Source organism: Magnolia sinica, chromosome 1 (genome assembly GCF_029962835.1).
Source record: "Magnolia sinica isolate HGM2019 chromosome 1, MsV1, whole genome shotgun sequence".
In the NCBI taxonomy this organism is placed as follows: Eukaryota; Viridiplantae; Streptophyta; class Magnoliopsida; order Magnoliales; family Magnoliaceae; genus Magnolia; species Magnolia sinica.
Genome location: NC_080573.1, coordinates 118,013,752 through 118,028,813, shown reverse-complemented (window position 1 = coordinate 118,028,813; position 15,062 = coordinate 118,013,752). Strand labels below are relative to the sequence as shown.

Below are 15,062 nucleotides of genomic sequence, written 5' to 3'. Positions count from 1 at the left end.
CGCGTTAGCCGTATGGCAATCAACCCAAGGGAGGATCTCCTCCACAGTTCGACGAAGGCGGCTCAGTTGCCTCTCCTCGGCTTCCGCCCCTTCAGAAGGACATGCCTCGGCCAAGGGCTCGGCAACCCCCCGAGCATCAGTGGGAGCGGTAGGTCGGGGGAGACCATCTCCGCTGCTCCAGAGGAGGTCTCTACCTCCCTGCCCTCTCCCTTGTCCTCAATGACGACCGAGTAAGGGGGACCGACCTTCCCCTTAGATTTTGAGGAGGTCTTCTGCCTCTTCTTCTTCAGGGTAGCCACCTCTTCTCAAGGAGGCTCTTAGAACTTAGAGAGAGGGCGGATGAAGGGCCGAGCCTCAAGCATCTCTGCATAAAAATAAACGCTTCAGAAGTATTCAAACAAGGAAATTTCCTAAAATTGTGGAGCTCGGTTAGAGGTCTTACCCAAGGTCGTACCTGTGAGGACTGAGTCCAAGCCTGCCTGGAGGAGTTGCTCGGGTTGGAGGACTCTCCAAGATCGCCGACCTTCGTCGATGGCCTGTAGGTCCCTGATCCAAGCCAAGGACCCGCTGTTAAGAAAAGACGGATGCTTAGGAACAACTGTAACAAGAAATAAGTGAATAGGGTTAGTTGACAATGTAAGCTGTCCAATGAAGGACGAACTCCATTGCAGTACGAACCTAGCTCGGAGAAAGCTTGAGGGATGAGGGACTGCGTCAATTCTGGGTCGACCGTCTCCCAACATCCATAGGCCCACAACCACTTATCCATCTAGTGCTTATTAGAGGAAGGGGGATCGGTTATTAAGGCCTCGCTGGTGTTCCACCATGCGGAGAAGTAATACCATCCGGGCTAATGGGTGTTCGGCTTCACCTGATATAGGTAGAGGAACTTGTCCACTGATAGTTCGGGCTGCTCCAGCTCAGCCTATAAGACTGCACAGTTGAACAAGTCCCTCCACCCGTTCAGAGTTAACTGTCCCGGGGCCAAGCCGAGACAGGATAGAAGATGCCGAACAATTCCTTCAAGTGGGAATCACAGGCCGCATTGCAAAGTGACTTGAAAAATCGGCACTGCCCCCTCAGGAGGTCGGTCTGAGAGTTCATCCGCCAAAGGAAGCCTGAGAGTCACAGACTCGGGCACGTGATACCCGAGCCTGATCCGAACTAGCTCCTCTCCAATCAAATCGAGGGCACTGGCCCCCTCAGATCCTCCTCGCCCGCTCCATCCTCATCAGGCGGATCACGCACTTCAGTGACTTGTTTGGTCAACAAAGGTACATTCATTTCCCTCCTCCCAAGTGCTGCCTCATGCTTGGGGGACAAATCTAACGCCCTAGCAGCAGACACTTGCCTCTACGCTTAGGACCTCTCCACCACTCTCCTCGACGATGAATACTAGAAAGTGGCATCCACCATCACCACCAGTGGTGAAGGTGGGTTCGACATTACCCTAAGGCGACTACTCGCCCCACTTTCACCACCGAAAACCCCCTCCCGCAAGCTCATAGAACTAGACGTGATTAGATGGAAAGATGAAAGGAGGAGGAAAGGAGGTTCACCGGAGTTAAGATCGGCGGGATTTCAACTAAATTACGGCGAGAACAAATGACGGTATGCACGCCAGAGAGTAGGAGAGCAGGAGAGCAGAAAGGGAGAAGAAGACGAAAGGTGCAAAGGAGAAGAGCCCTAAGCGTTAAGGCTCTCCTTATATAGACAGGCTACGTGGCCATCATTTAATTCCTCCATTAACTCTGCGCCGTACTACGCCTCATCGGCTACCTCGACTCGCCACATGTCAAGACCCGACGCGCCACTCATCCCTAATATCGAGTACGATGCCACACGTCGCAACCCTATAGGTTTGATGCCAAAGCGACGGTTTGACACCCCACGTGACCTCGAGCCACGCGATGACATGTTATGATTACAGGCTGACGAAGCTTTGATTGTCATGCTGGCCACCATAACTGACATTAATGATAACGCAACTCGACCTGGTCCATGCGTAACCCAACCTAGTGATGACCGAGCTTACTTTCTGAACTTCGTTCAAAAAGCAGGGGGGCTCACTGTTGAGGAAAAATCTATAAGTCCTTAAGTCGGCTTATGGAATGGACCAACTCTACTGGACCAACACACACCCATGGGAACCCGAGCCTAATAAGGCCTTTACGTCCAGAAACGAAGTACCCTTCAAAGAGAGCGATGTAATTGTAAGGACACATAAGGAGCATAGCTCACAGATCGATCATAGGTCGATCACAGACCGGCCATAGTTTGGTCATAGATCGGTCAATAGATCAATCACAGATCAATCACAGGTTGATCACAGACCGGCCATAGTTTGGTCATAGATCGGTCAATAGATTGATCATAGATCAATCACATGTCGATCACAGACTGGCCATAGTTCAGTCATAGATCGGTCAATAGATTGATCACAAATCACAGGTCCATCACAGACCGACCTTAGTTTGGTCATAGATCGGCGATACCCTTGGCAAGATCAAGAGGTCTCAATGCCCAGATAAAAGGAACAGAAACCTACTGGCCAGTTTGATGGATAGAAATGGTGAATGCCGATCTGTCGATCTAAACAATATCATTCAGTTCCAAGTCAGTGCCCGCTTGGGACCTAACCTAAAGCTGAACTACGGATTCAAAGGATCCTCGCAAGATTTGAAGATCTCTCTCGAGATCTTCTCGGGACTCCGCAATCCTGGGAGATAAGATCAAATCCCGACAACCTCGAGACTCCACAATCTTGGGGAGATCAAAGATCACATCAAATCTCTAAGATAGTTGGAAAGAGATCCTTTTCGACGGGATCCTCTCTCCCCTATAAATATATGAGCATCTTCCATTGATAGAGGTAAGGACACATAAGGAGCATAGCTCACAGATCAATCACAAACTGGCCATAGTTCTGTCATAGATCGGTCAATAGATCGATCACATATCAATCACAGGTCGATCATAGACCAGTCATAGTTCGGTCATAGATCGGTTAATAGATCGATCACAGATCAATCACAAGTCGATCACAGACCGGCCTTAGTTCAGTCATAGATCAGTTATAGATCGGCGATACCCTTGGAAAGATCAAGAGGTCTCGATGCCCAGATAAAAGGAACACAAACCTACTAGCTTGTCTGACGGACAAAAATGGTGAATACCGATCTGTCGATCCAGACATTATCATTCAGTTCCGAGTTAGTGCCCGCTTGGGACCCGACCTAAAGTTGAACTACGGATTCAAAGGATCCTCGCAAGATTTGAAGATCTCTCTCTTGATTTTCTTGGGACTTCGCAATCCTGGGAGATAAGATCAAATCCTGACAACCTCGAGACTCCACAATCTTGGGGAGATCAAAGATCACATCAAATCTCCAAGATATTTGGAAAGAGATCCTTTTTGACGGGATCCTCTCTCCCCTATAAATATATGAGCATCTCCCACTGATGGAGGTAAGGACACACAAGGAGCATAGCTCACAGATTGATCACAGATCGGCCATAGTTCGGTCATAGATCAATCATAGGTCAGTCACAGATCAATCATAGGTCAATCACAGACCGACCATAGTTCGGTCATAGATTGGTCAATAGATCGATCACAGATCAATCACAGGTCAATCACAGACCGGCCTTAGTTCGATCATAGATCGACGATACCCTTAGCAAGATTAAGACGTCTCAATGCCCAGATAAAAGGAACACAAACCTAATGGCTTGTCTGATGGACAGAAATGGTGAATGCCGATCTATCGATCTAAACAGTATCATTCAGTTTCGAGTCAGTGCCCACTTGGGACTTGACCTAAAGTTGAACTACGGATTCAAAGGATCCTCGCAAGATTTGAAGATCTCTCCCGAGATCTTCTCGAGACTCTGCAATCTAGGGAGATAAGATCAAATCCCAACAACCTCGAGACTCCACAATCTTGGGGAGATCCAAGATCACATCAAATCTCCAAGATATTTGGAAAGAGATCCTTTTCGATGGGATCCTCTCTCCCCTATAAATATATGAGCATCTCCTACTGATGGAGGTAAGGACACACAAGGAGCATAGCTCACAAATCGATCACAAACCGGCCATAGATCAGTCAATAGATCGATCACAAATCAATCACAGGTCGATCATAGATCGGCCATAGTTCGGTCATAGATCGGTTAATAAATTGATCACAGATCAATCACAGGTCGATCACAGACCAGCCTTAGTTCGGTCATAGATCAGCGATACCCTTGGCAAGATCAAGAGGTCTCAATGCCCAGTTAAAAGGAACACAAACCTACTGGCTTGTCTGACGGACAAAAATGGTGAATGCCGATCTGTCGATCCAGACAGTATCATTCAATTCCTAGTCAGTGCCCGCTTAGGACCCTGACTTACAGATTCAAAGGATCCTCACAAGATTTGAATATCTCTCCCCAGATCTTCTCAGGACTCCGCAATCCTGGGAGATAAGATCAAATCGTGACAACCTCGAGACTCCGCAATCTTGGGGAGATCTAAGATCACATCAAATCTCCAAGATATTTGGAAAGAGATCCTTTTTGACGAGATCCTCTCTCCCCTATAAATATATGAGCATCTCCCACTGATGGAGGTAAGGACACACAAGGAGCATAGGTCACAGATCGATAACAGACCGGCCATCGTTCGGTCATAGATCGGTCAATAGATCGATCACAAATCAATCACAGGTCGATCACAGACCGGCCTTAGTTTGGTCATAGATCGGTCATAGATCAACGGTACCCTTGGCAAGATTAAGAGGTCTCAACGCCTAGATAAAAGGAACACAAACCTACTGGCTTGTTTGACAGACATAAATGGTGAATGTCAATCTGTCGATCCAGACAGTATCATTCAGTTCCGAGTCAGTGCCCGCTTGGGACCCGACCAAAAGTTGAACTACGAATTCAAAGGATCCTCGCAAGATTTGAAGATGTCTCCCGAGATCTTCTCGGGACTCCGCAATCCTGGGAGATAAGATTAAATCCCGACAACCTTGAGACTCCGCAATCTTGAGGAGATCCAAGATCACATAAAATCTCCAAGATATTTGGAAAGAGATCCTTTTCAACGGGATCCTCTCTCCCCTATAAATATATGAGCATCTCCCATTGATGGAGGTAAGGACACACAAGGAGCATAGCTCATAGATCGATCACAAGTTGATCATAGACCGATCATAGTTCGGTCATAGATCAATCACGGGTCGGTCACAGATCAATCACAGGTCGATCACAGACCGGCCATAGTTCAGTCATAGATTGGTCAATAGATCGATCATAGATCAATCATAGGTCGATCACAGACCGGCCTTAGTTCGGTCATAGATCGGTCATAGATTGACGATACCCTTGGCAAGATCAAGAGGTCTCAACGCCCAGATAAAAGGAACACAAACCTACTGGCTTGTCTGACGAATGGAAATGGTGAATGCCGATCTGTCGATCCAGATAGTATCATTCAGTTCTAAGTCAGTGCCCGCTTAGGACCCGACCTAAAGCTGAACTACGGATTCAAAGGATCCTCGTAAGATTTGAAGATCTCTCCCGAGATCTTCTCGGGACTCCGCAATCCTGGGAGATAAGATCAAATCCCGACAACCTCGAGACTCCACAATCTTGGGGAGATCCAAGATCACATCAAATCTCCAAGGTATTTGGAAAGAGATCCTTTTCGACGGGATCCTCTCTCCCCTATAAATATATGAGCATCTTCCACTGATGGAGGTACGTTCACTCAAACCCTAATACTTGACTAGTCTCTTTTTTGGAGATCCTACTTTCAAGACCTCAAGCCTGACTTAGGTATCGAAGAGTCCCCTAAATAAACCAGGGCCTCCTTTGTTTCTCACCTTCGCCTGTGTAGGTTCAAGGAGGTGCACCGTGGAGGGTCTGCCGGAAAAATGCATCAACAATATTTATCACTATTTTTATTGGTATGGTCAACCTAAAATATGGATTTTCTTATTATTTTAGATCGTATTCTAAAATAAGTTGGAAAAACAGATGTAAAGCATGGATGTACAAAAAATACATCAAGGTGGGCCTGATACGGTTAGAGTAACACCCACTAAGCTATTCCTTTGGTAATGGCTAATCCATAGTGTTTGGGGTCATTTGCAGGGAAACAGACTACCTATTGACGCTCACTATAAGAAAATGTGCCTTAGCCGACCAATGGGGCTACCCTTTGCCGGCGACCAGTTTTAACGGCCGCAAGCAAAGGTCCCTATACACACACACACACACACACACACACACACACACACACACACACACACACACAAAAACAAGCCCTAATACCCTCTCTCACACATCGCCGACTCTCTCTCTCCTCTCCCTCTCCTCTCGCTCTCCCTCTCCTTCCCTCTCTTTGCTGCTCCCTCTCCCTCCCTCTCGCGTGCTCCCCCTCTCCCTCTCCTCTTGCCCTCACTTTCCCTCCCTCTCTGCCACTCCCTCTCACTCTCGCCAAAAAATCAGAAAGCTCTGTCGTTCGATTACGAGAAGAGTTACAGGGGATTTTGGGAGAAATTTGTAGATTTTGAGCTCCTTTTGCATTGGTTTTGGGAGAAATCTGTAGATTTTGAGCTTCTATGTTATTTTGAGCTTTCAGCATCGGAATTCGAACTTCGACTGTAGTAGCTACCGCTTGAAGATTTTATACAAATGTGATTAATGATCACAAGGAATATATGGTACTATTACACCGAATTTATACAAATTGTATGTTTCCAAATCCATATTTTTTATAAAAGGATCAGATGAATTGTTTTGTTATTCTATTCTTCATTTTATTGTGTTTGTGGAGCAATTGGAGATGCCCACCAAAAGTTTGATGAAATTCCTCAGAGAAGAGATACATAAGTAGGAACTTGAGGCATAAGTAACTTATCATCCAAATGTGCCCTAGTGGCTCACCTATCAATGAGAGTTTTTATAGATGTAAATGATCAATGAGAATTTTGTAATTCATTGCTTTGAAGCATTGCTGGAAATTTTTGTTGTTGTCAATGTGGTGGCCTGTGTGCCTGCAAATTAACTTCAATTTTCTTGTCAAAGCTTGCAAATGAAGTTTTAGATTGATGTTCTTGCTACTGTTGTGACAGTTTCCATTAAGTTCTGATATCATTACAATCTCAAAATCTGAAAATGCAGTTACAAAATGCTTAGTTGACATTCAAGTTGTTGGCAATATCTTCAAAAGAATGATTCAATGCTCGAACCCATGGATATTTAAAGTATCCTCAGGCCTTTTGAGTCTCTACAAGAGGGGCACATGGTTTGGTGATCTAGACATGGATGGGCCATGAGGCCAAAAACGTCACCCCATTCTGACCATTCTAACCATCTGGTCCTTGGCCTGCAAATTCCGTCACTTGTCGTCTCGACAGTTTTGTTCGCTTTTGCTAATGTTGCAACTACAATGTCTTGAATTGTAGTCACGAGATTAGGCAGTTGGCATTTAAATCTTTGTTGGATATATAAATCTTCAAGTGTTTTGAGTCTGTTTCACGAATAATTTCTTCTCAATCAATGTTTCTCTAGGGAAGCATTTATTCTAGTTCGAACTGCGGTGGTCCCACAACTTCAGTCCCTGTGCACAGTATGCAACAAAATGAGTATATGAATCTGAATGAAATATCTCCAAGGTTGCAGTTTCCTTCTGAAGAAAGGAAGTGGGAGCTTGGGCTTCAGGTCATTTCATCTATACTCCATTCCAATGACAATCATTTCTTTATGATCTTAAACTCTGTATGTGGCTAACATGTGTAGGACACCTGGGCCATGTAACAGGAGGGATTGCAATCTTGACGAACTAGCCCAGTAATTTGGCCATAAAAAATCACCAAGTAGGCCACACATGTAAGGAAACAATGGACGGTCCAAAAGAATTTGGTGCGTTCTTATAAACCAGCCATCATTTTCATACATTTGCTGCCCCGTTGACCCACCTGATTTTTAGCCAAGTCATCTCATAGTTAGCAAAACTCTGTATTTTTATTTTTTTTTTAAAAAAAAAACCTTATATAATTGATAAAGCATTTAAAACTCCCTATATTTTGAAATATAGGAGAGAAGAAAAAAAGATTTTTGGGGCAAAAATGAATTAAACATGTTAAAAAGAGAACAACCTTTGGGTATGACTCAGAAAATAGAAATTGGTGGAGGTGATTTTTTTTTTCTTTATAGAGATGGATCGATTTGTATGAGGATTAAATTACCTATATCCATTATGCTCATGCATATAGAAAGTCTAATTTTTTAATTGAAGTTTTCTCTTTTAACCTTATTTATATATAATACACACATGTGAATATATGGCCATTTTTTCACTTATTTTATTTTATTTTATTATTTTATTATTATTTTTTTAAAGTTCAAAATTGTATTAAACCAGAACTTCTCATTTTCATTTTGCTATCTATCTGTCATCTATATAGCTCAGATGTCCTACACATGCTAGTTTGCCACATGACCATATATAAAGGTGTGCCTGTGGGTCTAGCAGAACTGTTGATGAATGATTGTATATTTTACTGATCGTATTTACTTTTACAGTCTCGAGCTCCACCTCACGTGATAATGACTGAGGTTTTGAAAGCCCTCCAGAGGTTGAATGTGTGCTGGAAAAAGATTGAAAATTACACCATGAAATGCAAGTGGTTACCCAGTTTTCCTAGCTATCCTGAAAATGCACCCAATACTACTCTATGCATGAATGGCTTCTCTACTGATGGGCCTTCTATTGTCGAAACTGATGGAGTTGGCAGCGGATCAGATAATGCTGTTAAGTTTGAAATGCAGGTAATCTGGTGCTACTTCATGGCTCAGTTTCATCATTTGGCTCGATGTTTGTGCTGAAAATGACCAAAGTGTACCCGAGCTTCTTTGGAATGACTTTGTTTCGTAAACAACGTGGATGGTTCTTTTTCAGTGACTGATGATTTATTACCAATCTTGCAAAATATAGAAAATTATCACTTGCACGTATTTGGATATGTGGAATCCCTGGGTTTTCTAAAGAAAAAATATCCAATGGTAATTTCCTACTTATTGTAGAAAATTGGATAAGGATCCTAGAAAATGGGGCCATGTTTGGGTATCAAGTGGAATTCTCGAATTCATTAGACAACAGTTACCTCATTTCTTATGCCCAAGAATTCTGATCGTGGATACGAGCGATTATTACTATGTCAAGGTCACGTATCCAAACAGCCTAATTGTCTTGTCAGTGGAAAACAATTTCTATTTCCCCATGGATTCTGTGTATCCAAACATGCCTGAACACATGTACAAGATTTGAACCATTCCTCTGGTGGGCCTTACCATGGATGGGCATAGACTGAAAATCACACCGCAGACAACCCAACCCTTCCACTAGAGGATTTTTCCTAACTGATGGTCAATGGTACTTTATTTATTTCTTATAATCATCCATTTTCTTTCCTCAAAGTCCTCCAATTAAATGGCATAGAATTGTAGGAGTTGTGTTATTTTTTCATCATGGCCCATCTAAGGTAGGGGGCACAGGCAGATGTGTGGCTTCGATTTATCTTTCATTTGTACAAGAATAGAGTTGCAGATAGCTTAAGAAAATAAGTACTTCACACTCTTTAAGTCTTTCCCTTATTAAAGTAGCCAGTAATTTCATAGTGAAAAGTAAGCAATACGAGTCTTGTCGTCTTTGTTGAATGACAATTTTTCAGGAATTCCCTTTTGTGGAGTAAACTTCATATTCTAGCTGCATATGACACTTGATACACAGGCACTTAGCAATGGTATGCATGGCATTCATTAACTCAAATTAAATAGACTAAATTGTGGAGTTTTGCAAATATCAGGTTAATTGGACAAGGCTAACCTCTGATTGTTGACACTTGTTTGCTAAAAAAAGATCATTGGATATTTTTCATTATTAACTATCCAATAAATATCTACAAATCTTTAGTTTGCGGTCCATCTAAACTGTTATACAGAATTTGGATGGTTTAATTTGAATTACTTGAATGAAAAATGTGTGGTGTCGAAGTATAATTTCTAAGTGCCTGCTTATCATCTATCTCACTCTGCCAGAATATCAAAGTATTTCTTTTCCTTTTTAGGTGGTTTCTTAATGTAATCTATCTTGTTGTACAGCTTTACAAAACTGAGGAGAAGAAGTATCTACTTGATCTACAGAGGGTGATCTTATACAGCTTTTCAGCAGTCTACTATGAACACTGTGCCAAGGTGATCTTATACACTCTTTTAATGTCTGAAAGGTGTGTCTGACATGGTTACTTCTGACATGGTGAGGCCCTCCAGATGAACGACATGGATCTCACGCTTATGTATCACATTTGTGGAGAGTAGGAATAGGATGTAGATGGCTACCCTCACACATTTCCATTGCATTTCACTCTTTTTCATTTATTGTTACCATAAATCTGTTGAAATTGCTGTTTTTGAACTTGTAATAGAAGAACTTTCTCATGTTCAATTCTGTATTATAATTCTGAATGATTCTTTGGAAAGGAAATTGGTAGTGGTTTCTGCAATGTCACAGGTGACAGATATGATGTATAACCTCATTTACAAGGCACAGTCAAGGGATGAATCTTACGTGTCTTCACTGCATGATATTTTTCAAAAGCACAAACTAACAGCAACTGATTTATTTGATGGAAATGATCTTGATAGATTCCTAGCTCAATTGCATCACAATATCAGTAACCTCAAAGCCATGCTTCGTGCAATTTACATAGGTATTAGAAGCATTCTCTGTTTTTTTTTTCTTTAATATTTACTCTCTTACTTCAGTTAGGAGCTAAGATTCAAGTAACCAGGGATATGGCTGACCCTACTTCTCAAACTAGGCTACTAGAACTTATTGGCACTTCCATACATTTAATTCCAGCATTACATGTCCTCTAATAGTCGTTTGCTGTTTTTTCTTTTTGTTGTTTAAAAATGACTATTTCTGTTTTGCAGGAAGATTTATGGCAGGCTGCATTTCCGGTTGGCACAAAGGTTTGTTTCAATTCTTTTTTCTTCTTCAATCAGTACATCTGCTTTTCAATGTGATATCAAACATTGCTAGAGTTCAATATGCTATATGCATGACTTCCACAGATATTTTTAGTTATGGAATTACTGTAATAAGTTTTGTTACTTTGCTTCGATGTTCAGTAGATACATGAGAATGCATGAGTATGTGCCTTAGCATACATGGATATCTATTTCATGGGTATTTGGGTCATAAGCTGTCTGTGAGTTATAAAAGGGAAGCTATCATGGATGATTGGGCTACTTTGATGCAGTTGGGTAGGGGAGTAGTGGACCCTCACCATCTCCTTTTGTTAGGTACTAATAACATTATTCTTACTATTAAAGAAAGACAGCTGCACATGTTGAGGTGTGCATCTCTTGTTCATCATCATCATCATTTTTATTGTTTTCGTTCCATGCTTCCATCTTGAAATTCTGCCCTCTCCCTCCCTGCCTCCCCCTCTCTATCATTTGAAAAAGTTATATATGAGAAGATATACAATTATGGACCAATTCAGTTGTTCAAGTCAGTTAAAGCTGATTGTTTTGCTACATATGCTAAACCAAAATTCCATTTGGTAACCTTGTAGTCTTGAGGCAGTTATTCAATACTTGTTTCCTCTCTTTTTTATTGTAGGAAATAGTACCACTAAGAAAAATCTGTCGTTGACTTGAAACTAATTATTGGTTGCAACGACTGCATGCATCCAAGGATTCAGCATCTATGGGGCAACAGAACACGATGAAAGATCCTTCTTTGGTAAGCTCTTCCGGTGATTTCAATTCGGTCGACCGAAAGATGATTAAGATAAACAAAAAGCAATTTCTACTGAAACAGAAAATTTTATTTGCTTAATGATGTGAATTTGGTTTTCATATTTTGGTAATTATGTGATTTGTTTATTTATTTTTCATTAATTTTTCATTTCGTTGTGATGATTTGTTCGCTTCTAATCATGTGATGGTTGAAAGGCAACATGAATAGAGCCGTGTTTTCTTTAGCCTGGTGAACTTGTATGTTCTTAATAAAATGGTATTATGAACTTGCATGTTCTTAATAAAATGGCATTCTTGTGTTTTTACTAAACTGACCCATTCACTGAGGAGTTTCAGTCCCAGCCAAAACCCGTCCTGTTTCAGTGATGAGTTCTGATCCCAGCCAATCCGACAGTCTGGTGCATTCCAGGTAAGTAAACACCAGCCATTGCTGAGGCTCATCAAAATGGAAGCTCCTCATTGATCAAGTGAGTTTAATGTGATTTTTTTCCCTCTTATGATTGCTAGATGAATTTGATTATTTTTCACTTTAGCCATACAATTGATGTAAATGAATCAGCTAGTTAGAAGATCAGATCAGCGAGATAATTGATCATCTGAATCAACTTGCCATGAAACTACCTTCCAAAAATGATAATGATAATGATAATATTAATAAAACTAAACTAAACTAAACAAGGTCTGAAACTTGATTCGGGCCTGCTACTACCATAAACTAAACAAGGTCATTAAGGAGCAAATGTCTAGGTGAAGTTGAAGTAGTGGCTACCTTTCTCTTGGACAGTAGTGGCTACATTTCTAGCCTTTGCCTTAATTTCTTGATTGTAATTAGGTTTTGACTCTTGGCTAAAATATCTCCACTTGGCCTTAAAAAGGATCACATCATATGCTTGTTGTAAAGCATAATCATTTGCCTGTAGCCTCACCTTTTCCCTTGAGTCTTTCTCTATACTGCATTGCACACGCCAGTAACAATAATTATAATAATAGTTAATCTCTTCAATGTATAAAGCAAAGAGCTGTGACATTTTTGCCCATGCAATTTATTTTAGGAGAGATTCGACCAGATATTAAATGATATTTCTAATATAAATTAGTGGTATTTCTGAAAATTTAAAAATATACATCCTTATAAATGAATGAAGTAGATTTAAGCCGTGTCAATGAACGCCTTAGATTTTATCCGTTTCTTATTTTTCTGTCTTTTTCACTTTCTCACCCCCTGACTTTCCCCAGTCATTACAATAATAACAATGATAATGGCCAAAGGGCAAGAAAACATTTCTTTAGATAAAGCGTAACCACTGGAATAAAGCTAGACCCAGACTGTGGCATTGACTTAGATCTCATTGGCTGACAGACTATAACCTGTCTTTCGGGCTTTCCGTTTATGAAAAGTTCGACTCAGTTTTCCAGTTACCACACCCATGAAAAAGAAAAAGAAAAAGAAAAGAAAAAATTCCTAAAACTCTCAAGGGAATCCAATCAGTAAAAGATCTTTGAATCTGTAGGAGTTTTGGTCATTGTCGCAGCAGATTCTGACAAGGTTGAGGCCAACTCATTCCTTGGAAAAATAAAATAAAATCAAACCACATTTGGGTACACAACAACACTGGTTATTGGTGGAATGTTGGCCTTAACTAAAAATGAGCACACACTTGCCACTTGGAGCCAGTTTGATGGACTTTCTCCATTATGGGGAGTGGGGTTTCTGCACTTTCCAAACAAGGCACTGATCGAATTTAAAGTGGGTGCATCTACTATGAATCAAGATGATGCGGTTGCCATTTGTGCCCCTCTCCTAATGGTGCCTTACTGTCTTGACAATAATAGAGTTTTTCTGAAGCCAGAGAGAATGGAATCAATATCTGTTACTCTTGTGCAACATCAATATGTATCGATGTAAAATCTTTGTCGGGAATCGTTGCTATGACAGAATTGTTATTGTCATTGTTGCATAAAGCAACATCAGATGCTTGAGTTATCACCATTCCTTCAGGTAGAATGTATACAAACCTCTTAACTTAAAGTGCTTTTTATTAAGTAATGTTTAAATTTTGTTCCACTCAACCAAGTGATACTTTCCTTTGTTGTGGTTATTATATTGGTCCAATTAAGCTAAGTGTCATATGCAAGGCAAGTGCAGCAATGATGCGTTTCTTTGATCATGATGCAAATTAGCATTTATTATTCATATCAGTCCAATTAAACTAAGTGTCATGGCATGCTACAATTAACCTATTTTAACCTTCTGACCTTACAATCTCATTCAATCCACACTTGTTCACGCTTTGTAACAAAGTTTCATATGATCTCCATTGTTTGTCTTTCTAGTGTTCAACATTACAATTTCTCATAACATTTAAATTTTTGGACAGGATGGGTTGTTAGCACAACCCTTGCAGGTGCCACAGTTGGTTCATTCACTGGGGGAGCATTAGCTGATAAATTCGGTAGAACGAGGACTTTTCAACTAGATGCAATCCCACTTGCAGTTGGAGCATTTCTCTGGTCTGTGACATATCCTTTGACTGTAAGTTTGTAAAATTGGATTTAGTAGTAGCAAGGTATTTTGTGTAATGTGCTTAGCAAATTTTTGCAGTGCTATGGCCCAGAGTGTACAAACGATGATAATTGGTCGTTTACTTGCTGGGATTGGGATAGGCACTCATCTGCCATTGTGCCACTTTACATATCTGAGGTAGTGGACTTTGGAAGTTAAAATGGTTCATATGTAATCTTTAGTGTTCGAATTTTTTATGTCTGTCAAATGTTTGGTGGCTTTAGATATCACCCACCGAGATTCGAGGTGCACTTGGATCAGTCAACCAGCTTTTCATTTGCATAGGAATTCTTGCAGCTTTGGTGGCCAGATTGCCTTTAGCTGGAAATCCACTATGGTATTTCTCTCACTTATTCTATTAACATTTCTAAATCAGAAGAATGAAGTGTATAATGTGATATTCACAGTGACAAGCTGAGTTCCAGAATGCCTTCTAAAAAAATACTACTGCAAACTAACTTTGTGTATATATATATATATATAGATTTGATTTCTGAGTTATGAAAAAAGTGATGTAACTGTATAGTTCAGATGGTCACACTTGATTGCTATTAAAAGGAAATCCTTTACTATGTTTCTTCCTCTCATATGTCTGTTACCATCTCTGAAACACCAGATAGGCATGTGGTGTTTCAGACCAGATTTAGAGGGAGCTCATTTCACTACTGCT

General features: G+C 40.9%; 1 protein-coding gene and 1 long non-coding RNA gene across 4 annotated transcripts; both read left to right on the top strand.

The window, feature by feature from the left end:
* The first annotated feature begins 7,540 nt into the window (after window positions 1-7,540).
* Window positions 7,541-11,328, top strand: LOC131255481 (serine/threonine protein kinase OSK1-like). 3 transcript variants are annotated; one of them, XM_058256237.1, is made up of 3 exons: window positions 7,541-7,719; window positions 8,584-8,829; window positions 10,162-10,511. In XM_058256237.1, the coding sequence occupies exons 1-3, from the start codon at window positions 7,630-7,632 to the stop codon at window positions 10,294-10,296; spliced, it is 471 nt and encodes a 156-aa protein (XP_058112220.1). In that variant the 5' UTR covers window positions 7,541-7,629; the 3' UTR covers window positions 10,297-10,511. The 3 variants fall into 3 exon arrangements, with proteins under 3 accessions (XP_058112220.1, XP_058112213.1, XP_058112205.1); XM_058256230.1 differs by lacking the exon at window positions 8,584-8,829 and adding an exon at window positions 10,996-11,328 and having other exon boundaries at window positions 7,552-7,719; window positions 10,162-10,769; XM_058256222.1 differs by lacking the exons at window positions 7,541-7,719; window positions 8,584-8,829 and adding exons at window positions 7,800-7,920; window positions 10,996-11,328 and having other exon boundaries at window positions 10,162-10,769.
* A 769-nt stretch (window positions 11,329-12,097) lies between these two features.
* LOC131255498 (uncharacterized) lies at window positions 12,098-14,752 on the top strand. The gene is made up of 4 exons (XR_009176102.1): window positions 12,098-12,296; window positions 14,208-14,340; window positions 14,432-14,530; window positions 14,617-14,752. It is a non-coding gene; the product is annotated as an uncharacterized LOC131255498 (long non-coding RNA).
* Window positions 14,753-15,062: the final 310 nt, after the last annotated feature.

Excerpts from the sequence above, each read along its gene's own strand:
- LOC131255481 (XM_058256230.1), top strand. The coding sequence starts at position 10,391 with ATGGCTACCCTCACACATTTCCATTGCATTTCACTCTTTTTCATTTAT. Across the intron at positions 10,770-10,995 it reads GCTTCGTGCAATTTACATAG|GAAGATTTATGGCAGGCTGC; the intron begins GTATTAGAAGCA and ends TCTGTTTTGCAG.